We start from the raw sequence: 9,274 nt of genomic DNA on the forward strand, positions 1-9,274 counted from the left end.
CTTCTTCTTTGGCTCTGGTTGTTGGTGCATATATCTGAATGATAGTGGTATTCACTGGGCTTCCTTGTAAGCGTATGGATATAATCCTGTCACTCACGGTGTTGTACTTCAAGATGGATCTAAAAATTACTTTTTTTACTATAAAGGCAGCCCCATTTTTCCTTGTCTTTTCATCTCCAGAGTAATATATCATATGGTCATCTGACTCAAAATGCCCCATCCCAGTCCATCTCATCTCTCCGATGCCTAATGTAAAAACATGTGTGAATATACATATGTAAAGATGAAATTGGAGGCTGAAGCGTAAGTGTTTGCAGATTTGGGTCTTTGCTCTGTTGATGAGTTTAATAGTCTCTTGTACATCTTTTATCTTAACATTATCTTTATAAGAACAAAAGTTCTTAATTTTGTTGAAAACAAACCTATCAAATTTTACTTTATGGACTTGGCTTTTTTTGTGATATGTGAAACATGCTAAAACCAGAGTTCTTTTTAACTCTTCACCACTCACTGTATTTCAGTTTTTCCCGAGTAGGGGTAAGTTGAGATTACTGTAGGTAAGTGACCAGACACACACACATACAGAGGCATTTGAAGGGGGGAAAAAAAGTGAAGAAGATTTATTAGGGCAAAAAAATTGAGGCATAAGTGGAGAGAGGTAGGCCATACAAAAGAGTTAACGTGAAACAGAAGGATACCAGAAGGAAAAAGGGAGGACACCACTGGAAAGACAAGGATGGAGCCACACCTTTTGTTATGGTGCCGCCAAGGAGAAAGATTCCCTCAGTGCTGTGGTGGTGGTTGTTACGTGCTTGAAGTCTCCTGCAACTCACAGCAATCCTATGAACAATACCTCTGAACTCTGCCCTACCCTGAGCAAATCTCACTGTCTCTGACACCTCCATTGTCACAGTCCTGTGTCAATTCATATCATCAAGGGTCTTCCTCTCCTCTGCTGTCCCTCTACCCTTTCAAGCATGATTTCCTTCTCCAAGGACTGATCCCACCTGGAAATATCCCCAAAGTGTGTGAGATTGAATTTTAAAATCTTTGCCTCCAAGGAGCAGCCTAATAATTTCACTCTCTCCAGGATGGACCTGTTTGTTCTCTTGGCAGTCCATGGTATGTTCAATACTCCTCCCCAGAACCACAACTCAAAGACGTGGATTACTCTTACCCCCTTGATAGACACTGCCTTTATTGCCTCCCAGTCTCATGAGGCTGTTCATAGCCTAGTCCTCCCTGCCTAGGGATTTGTGGAATTGGCTGTGGTTTGATTCCCTTTCATTCCTTGAGAAGGGTCAACTTCCTGGCTGTTGCTGTTATGTGCCATCCAGTCCCCCACAACTCATAGCAATCCTATAAACAATGGCTCTAATCCTGAGCCAGCCTCACCATCTCTGACACACTTGACCCCACTGCCACAATAACGGTGTCAATCCCCCTCATTTAGGGTTTTCCTCTTCTACACTGACCCTCTGTGATGCTAAGTATGATGTCCTTCTTCAAGGACTGGTCCCTCCTAGAAACATACCCAAAGTCCGTGAGATGGAGCCTCAAAATCCCTAGAATAACACTGAGTTTAGTGAGTGGATGGTGTGTCTGTGTGTGTAGGAAAGACTTAATGGAATAATGGAAACTTGAAAAGCCCGGATAATAATAAACATAGATCAATTGTTGTTAGGTGCCATGAAGTTGAATATGACTGATAGCAACCCTAGACCCTTTGCCCTATCCTGTGCCATCCTCATCAGTCCATCTCATTGGGCATCTTCCTCTCTTTTACTGACCCTCCATCTTTCCAAGCATAATGTCCTTTTCCAAGGAATAGCCTCACCTAGCTGCATATCTAAAGTATGGAGCTTCACCGTCTTTGCTTCCAAGGAGTCCTCTGGCTGCACTTTTTCCAAGACAGATAATAGTAACTGATTATATAAAATACAATATATATGAATGATTGTATGAAGCACAATCTAAGTGAAAGATTGTGTAAAACACAATTTACATTACGGGGGGGGGCAGGAATATGAAGGGCGGGGAATATTTGCCTCCAAGGAACAACCTGGTTTCACCCTTTCCAGGACAGACCTGTTTGTTCTCTTTTCATTCCCTGGTTATGTTTGGTACTCTTCTTCAGCACCACAACTCAAAGGCTTCAGTTCTTCTATGGAAGAATAATGGCTTTTTAGTAATTTTCCAGATCTCAGATGCACAGCAAGCAGTTGAGACTGTGGCCTGGAATCAGGCACACCTTAGTCTCTAGACTGATATCTTTGCTCTCTACCATGCTGGAGAGGCCCTTGAGGGCAAACTTTCCCAAAGCAACTCACCTTTTGATTTCCTGACTGCTAGTGCCAAGAGTATTGATTGTGGATCAGAGCAACATGAATTGTTAAAAACATCATTCTTTTCTCCATCTGTCATGTTGGTGCCAATTGACCCAGTGGTGAGGATCTTTGTTTTCTGGATTTTGAGATGCATTTGATATTGAAGACTGCAGTCTTTGACCTTCTACAGCAGATGCTTCAATTCTTCCTCAGTTTCAGTAAACAGGATTTTGTCATCTGCATAACACAGATTGTTGATGCCACATTCTTCTTCATAAAATCCAGCCTCCTGAATGATCTGCATATAGAATGAAATGTTATGGAGAAAAGACACATCCCTGAAACACACCATTTTTTTACTTTGAACCATGTTCACAATAAACGAACAACAATAAAACAAACCCAAATGAGGGAAGAGTAAGTGTTCCCTTGTTCTGTTCAGACAACAGCTTCCTGGTCTAGGTCTAGGTTTCACATGAGCACAATGAAGTGTTCTGGGATTCTTGTTCTTCTCAATGTTAGTCATAATTTGCTGTGATCTACACAGTCAAATGCCTTTGCACTGTTGATAAAATACAAATAGATATTCTTCTGGTACTCTGTTTTTAGCCACGATCCATCTGACATTGACAGTTTTATCCCTAGTTCAACCTGTTCTAAACCCGACTTAAGTTTCTGGCAGTTTTCTGTCAATGTACTATTTTAGTTGTTTCCAGATAATCTTCAGCAAGATTGTGCTTTTGTGTGATACCAGTTTCTACCAAAAGTGCTACCATCAAATTCCTTATCACCCAGTTAGTTCACACAATTGTCTTTATATTGCTTTCCTGTTTCCTGTGAGAGACCCAGCTTCCAGCCTTTTTTCTGTGAGAGTGAGAGAGACTAGTACCAATATTAGCACTTAATAGTATATAAGCAGTCTTTTCCAGGTTAAAAGTCATAGCAATTTTCTTCTACACTTTTTTCAGTTACTCATATTATGCCTGAGAAGATAGATCATTTTAGTTAATTCTTATATTAGAAGTGAGGTATAGATCAAGTTTTGTTGTTTAGTGGTATTTGGGGTGTTGTTTTTTTTTAGTCATGTTGTTGTTGTTGTTGTTATGTGTCGTCAGGTCACTTGTGACTCACAGCAACCCTATGTACAAGAGCCATAAACCCTGCTCTGTCCTGTGCCAACCTTATTGTCTCTGACAAACTTACCCCCATTACCCCAGTTACTGAATCAATCTATCTCATTGGGTGTCTTCCTCTCCTGTTCTGTCCCTCCACCTTTTCAAACATGATGTCCCACTCCAAGAACTAGTCCCTCCTTGTAACATGTCCAAAGTATATCAGACGAAACTTCAGAATCCTTGCCTCTAAGGATCAACATGTTTTCACCCTCTCCAGGATGAACCTGTTTGTTCTCCTAGCAGCCTATGGTATATTCAACACTCTTCTCCAGCACCACAACTCAAAGTCATCAATTCTCTATCATCCCTAGTCATTGTCCAGCTCTTTGACGCATAGCAAGCAATTGCTAAGACAATGGCCTGGATCACACACACCTTAGTCTCTAGACTGATATTGTTGCTCTTCAGTACTCTGGAGAAGTCCCTGGCAGCTGACTTTCCCAATGCAATTTGTCTCTTAATTTTCTGGCACCTAGTACCAAGAGTGTGGATTGTGGAGCCAACTAAACTAAAACTGTTGACAGTCTTAATCTCTTCACAATCTATAATGATGCTACCAATTGGCCCAGTGGTGAGAATCTTTGTTTTCTTGATGTTGACCTTCAATCCATATTGAAGGCTACAGTCCTTGACCTTCTACAGCAAATGCTTTAGATCATCCTCAGTTTCAGCAAGCAGGATTGTTTCATCTGCATAACACAGGTAGTTGAGGAATCTTCCTCCAATCCTGATGCCACATTCCTCCTCATACAGCCCAGCGTCTCAGATGATCTGTTCTGCATATAGATTGCAAAGGTATGGAAAGGATGCAGTTATTCTAATACTATCTGTTGGACAAATTAACCTTTCTCCATGAAATTTCCTATGCATTAGATTCTCTGTTATGAAGGAAGAGGTTCAAGCTGCATTGAAGGCATTGGCAAAAAATAAGATCAGTGGGGTACCAGTAAAAATGTTACAAATGACAGATGCAGCCCTGGGCATGCTCACCAGTATATGCTAGAAAATTTGGAGGACCTGGAAGAGGTCCATGTTTGTTTCCATTCCTAAGAATGGTGATCCAACCAAATATGGAAATGATCAAGCTATATTACTAACATCACATTAAAACAAAATACTGCTGAGGATCATTCAAAAACAGCTATAAGAGTACATAGACAATTGCCAGATGTTCAAGACGGACTTCGATGAGGCCATGGCACCAAATATACCATTGCTGATGTCAGATGGATCCTGGCTGAAAGCAAAGAATATCAAAGAATGTCTATTTGTGCTTTATTGACTGTGCAGAGGCATTTGACTGTGTGGATCATAACAAATTATGGCTAACATAGAAAAGAAGGGGAATTCCAGAACACTTAATCATGTTCATGCAAAACCTATTTCTAGACCATGATGCTATTTTCCAAACAAAACAACAGAACACTCTGTGGTTTAAAATTAGAAAAGATGTGCGTTAGCATTGTGTCCTTTCTCCATATGAAATCAGTCTGTATGCTGAGAAGCTGGAGTCTATGAAAAGAAATGTGACATCAAGAATGGAAGGCGACTTATTAACAACTTGCGTTAATACAGATAACACAACTTTGCTTGCTGAGTGTAAGGTGGATTTGAAGCACTAACCACAGAAGCTCAAACATGCAGCCTTCAATATGGATTGCTTCTCAATGTCAAGAAAACAGAATATCATGACAGAAGTAGAAAAGATTGAGACTGTCAATGACTTCGTCTTACTTGGATCCACAAAATACACTTGGCCCTAGCAGTCAGGAAATCAGAAGATGTATTGCACTGGGAAAATGTGTAGTCAGTTACCTCCAAGTTATTGAGGAGCAATGTTGTCACTTTGAGGACTAAGGTGTGCCCGATTCAGACCATGGGTTTTTCAGGCCCTTGTTAAGCATATGTGAGCTAGACAGTGACTAAGGATGACAGAAGAAGAGTTGATGTCTTTGACTTGTGTTAGAGAAGAGTGCTGAAGATCCCATGGGCTGCCAAGTGAACAGATATGTCTTGGAGAAGATAGCCAGAGGCAATGATGATGAAGCTTTGTCTCACATAATTTGGGCATGTTGCTAGGACAGGTTGTTTTTGGAGAGGGACATTATGCTTGGGAAGGGGGCGGAATGGTGAAGGTGAGGAAAACCCACAACTAGGTGGGTTGACACAGTCACTGCAGCAGAGGGCTTAAGTGTGTCGGAGATTGTGAGGTGGCACAGGATAGGACAGGGTTCAGATCTGATGTTCATAGGGTCACTATAAATCATACTTGACAACATATTAAAACAACAATATCTGTCCATGTGTTAACTAGTCCCATGATGAATTGTTTAGTTTAATAGGAAACCTCTATATTGGATCATGTTATTGCTATATACCATAGAGTTGGAACTGACCCATAGCTGACCTCCAGTGGGTTTTCAGAAGCAATATTGTTTGGGAGGAGACTGCCAATCCTTCCACAAAGCAGCTGGTGGCCTTGAACCTTCAGTACTTCAGAGCAGCCAATTAGGCCACCAGAGAATCTTCAATTTTATTCTTTGGTTTAGCTATTCTAGTTCCATGTGATGTTAAGGGTTTAATGTTCAAAATGGTTTTCCTAGCCATTGACTTTGACTTTGCCATGAGGGCAGGAGGGAATATACTAATAGAATGTTAGCCTATCCGTAGGAGATGGTTAAAATAGAATAAAATAGAGTTGATTGAGCAGTAGATTTATAGAATCTCACCCTCAGCAAAAAAAGCAGCAGGAGAATGTAGAGCGCCCTTGGACCCAGAGATTCTTGCACTAGCCAGACTGACAGGAGAGCAGCAGTGCCTATAGCAGAGAAGCAGAGTCCTGATACGAGACAGAGTTGACCTTGGAACTGCTACACCACCGAATCAGAGCTGAGAGACTTTGCCCAAGTTTGTTGGAAGATGGGGTGGGTGGAGTGGGGAAGACCCATACTTTGCTAAACTAAGAGTTTTTTAACACCGACCCAAAGTTCTGAGGCTGAAGGCTAGGTGCATGTGAGCACATTTCAGAAGCTGTCCTGACTGAGTGAGTGTATTTGCTGCCAACCCGAATTACAGCCTTTTGACTTCCTCAATATGGTTCTGTTTGGTCTTTGAGGTATCTCAACAAATCTTAGAACAAGCAGAGCAGTAAAATTGGTGTTGGAATTAGTAGAAGGAGGTGTGGGAACATGTAGAACATGTCTGACCACATGGGAATTCGTTCTGTGTGTGGATGTCATTGGTGGAGACAGTCCCACATTATGGCCATCTCTATGTGGCCCTTGTTCCTTTTACATTCTATTACCTACTGATAACAAATTTTAGAATCAACAATTTTATTTCTTCAAAGTGAAACTTGTAAGAATATTGTTTGAAATTGTAGTGAATCTGCTGTAGAGCATTTTGAGGCATTAATAGTTTAACTATTTGAGTCTCAATCTGTTAATATGGAGTAGGTCTCAGTCTTCTTTGACTTCTTTCATCATTGTTTTCTAGTTTTAATATAAGATTTTGTGCAAATTTAATTTAATTTTATGTCCCAAAAGATTTCATTGGTATGAGTACTATTGCAAATTGTACTAATCTTAACTTCTAATTGTTCGCTCCTAGTATATACATATATTTATTTTACTTATGAACTTCCAGTCTGTGACTTTGCTATATTCACTTATTCTAGTAGCTTTTTTTGTAATTTATTTATATTTTCTATATAATCTCTTGACTGCAAAAGGAAACAGTTCTAATTTTTCACTCTTTTGAATCTATATGTCCTTTCTTTTCCTTTCTTCCCTAGATAGATGCTCCATTATGATTTTTAATAAGAATGATGAGAACAGATCTCCTTGCCTTGTTCTAATACTGGAGATGAGAAGAATCACTCCATCTTTCATCACTAAATATGTTAGTATATAGCTTTTTAAAATTTCCTTTGCCAGATTGAGCAAGTTTGTTCCTCATAATGTGACTGAGAGCATACTTTTCCCTTCTCATACTGTTCTCTGTTGTTTGGACACTTGTCTGCAATCACCTTAATACAGAACTTCTTGTTATAAGGGCTTCGAAGATCTGTTTCCTCTTTAAGTAATGCAACTACCAAGGAGAGACAAATCATAGAGGGCTTGTCTACAGAATATTCCGTCAGTAACACATGGAAACTTCTAAGGTCTTTCAGTGACTGGGTCACACCTGAAACATTTGTTTTGATGCCTTCAATTTTTAATTGACAACAAATAGAAACTTGACTCTATATGCTTTTCCATAAAATGTAGCCATAGCTTCCCCTTACAGATGTAAGATACACTTTGGAGAATAAAAAGTTGAAATAAACTTCCGTTTTCCTCAGGTCTGACAGTAACTGCTGTGAAAGATTCCGGAGAATGGAACTTGGAGGCTGGAGCATTAGTGCTTGCAGATTCAGGACTTTGCTGTATCGATGAGTTTAACAGTCTCAAGGAGCATGATAGAACGAGTATCCATGAAGCGATGGAGCAACAAACCATAAGTGTTGCAAAGGCTGGGTAAGAGAGTGTTTCTTTTACTGTTCTTAAACTCTATGGGAATAGTAAGATTATTTAACATTTGGTTAGGGAACCTTGATGGGTATGTTTGGGCCTTTTTGTAATTACCAGATTTCATTCTTCAATTCTCATATTAAAGTTTCCCTTATCAGACTATGCAGGTATATTGGAAGTGAAAATAGAGAAAAGAAAAGAAAAGAAATGGAGAAAAAAAAGAGAAAAGTAAAGTAGAATGAGTACTTGTAAGGTACTCATGGATGATTTTTCAATATGGGATTTGAATTAATCTCTTTTATTCAAGAAACATTTATTTCCTTAGTGTTAACTATTATGTTGTTGTTGTTAAGTGCTGTTGAGTTGCTTGCATGTACAAGAGCCCTAAATCCTGCTCTATCCTGTGCCAGCCTCACTGTCTCCGACACACTTAGTTCCAACACCCCAATCACTGAATCGATCCATCTCCTCGGGGGTCTTCCTCTCCTGTGCTATCCCTCCATTTTCTGAAACATGATGTCCCTCTTCAAGAATTGGTCCCTCCTTGCAGCATGCCTGAAGTATGTCAGACAAAGCTTCAGAATCCTTGCCTCCAAGGAGCATGCTGATTTCACCTTCTCTAGGACAAACCTGTTTGTTCTCCTGGCAATCCATGGTATATTCAACACTCTTCTCCAGCGCCACAGCTCAAAGGCATCAATTCTCTTTCTATCATCCCTGTGCACCATCCAGCTCTCTGATGCATAGCACACAATTGTGAAAACTATAGCCCAGATCAGGCTCACCTTAGTCTCCAGCCTGACGTCTTTGCTCCTCAGTACTCTTTCCCAATGCATTTCGTCTCTTGATTTCCTGACTGCTATTTTACCAAGTGTGTTGACTGTGGAGCCAAGCAAACTAAAACTATCTCAATCTCTTCACCATCCATACTGATGCTACCAATTGGCCCAGTGATGAGATTGTTTTCTTGATGTTGAGCTTCAATCCATATTTTTTTGACATTTTGTTTGTTTTTTCATTTTTATTAATTTTAATAAACATTTATAGAGATTTTGGATTTCCATTCATTCATTGCTGCACTTTTCTCCCTGCCCACCCCTCCCCACCAGTTCGCTCCTCTCTTTGAAAAGAAAAAGAAAAGAAAAAAAATTCCTTCATTGGTATACAATCCCCACATACTCCCCTCCCCCCCACTGAGTACACTTCTGTATGCAACCTTAATTCTGACTCCTGTGCTAACCATAATACTCAATCATATATC

At 40.0% G+C, this 9,274-nt stretch overlaps 1 protein-coding gene across 1 annotated transcript in view; it reads left to right on the plus strand.

Annotated features, from left to right (window-relative positions):
* MCM9 (minichromosome maintenance complex component 9) overlaps window positions 1–9,274 on the plus strand; it is a 122,938-nt gene that overhangs the window by 75,504 nt on the left and 38,160 nt on the right. The window contains exon 7 of the mRNA XM_006878997.1: window positions 7,845–8,019. Within this exon, the coding sequence (XP_006879059.1) occupies window positions 7,845–8,019 (175 nt within the window). The remainder of the gene's footprint in view (window positions 1–7,844; window positions 8,020–9,274) is intronic.

The sequence above is a fragment of the Elephantulus edwardii genome, unplaced genomic scaffold (assembly GCF_000299155.1).
Source record: "Elephantulus edwardii isolate Elephantulus edwardi_28Jun2011 unplaced genomic scaffold, EleEdw1.0 scaffold00002, whole genome shotgun sequence".
Classification (NCBI taxonomy): domain Eukaryota; kingdom Metazoa; phylum Chordata; class Mammalia; order Macroscelidea; family Macroscelididae; genus Elephantulus; species Elephantulus edwardii.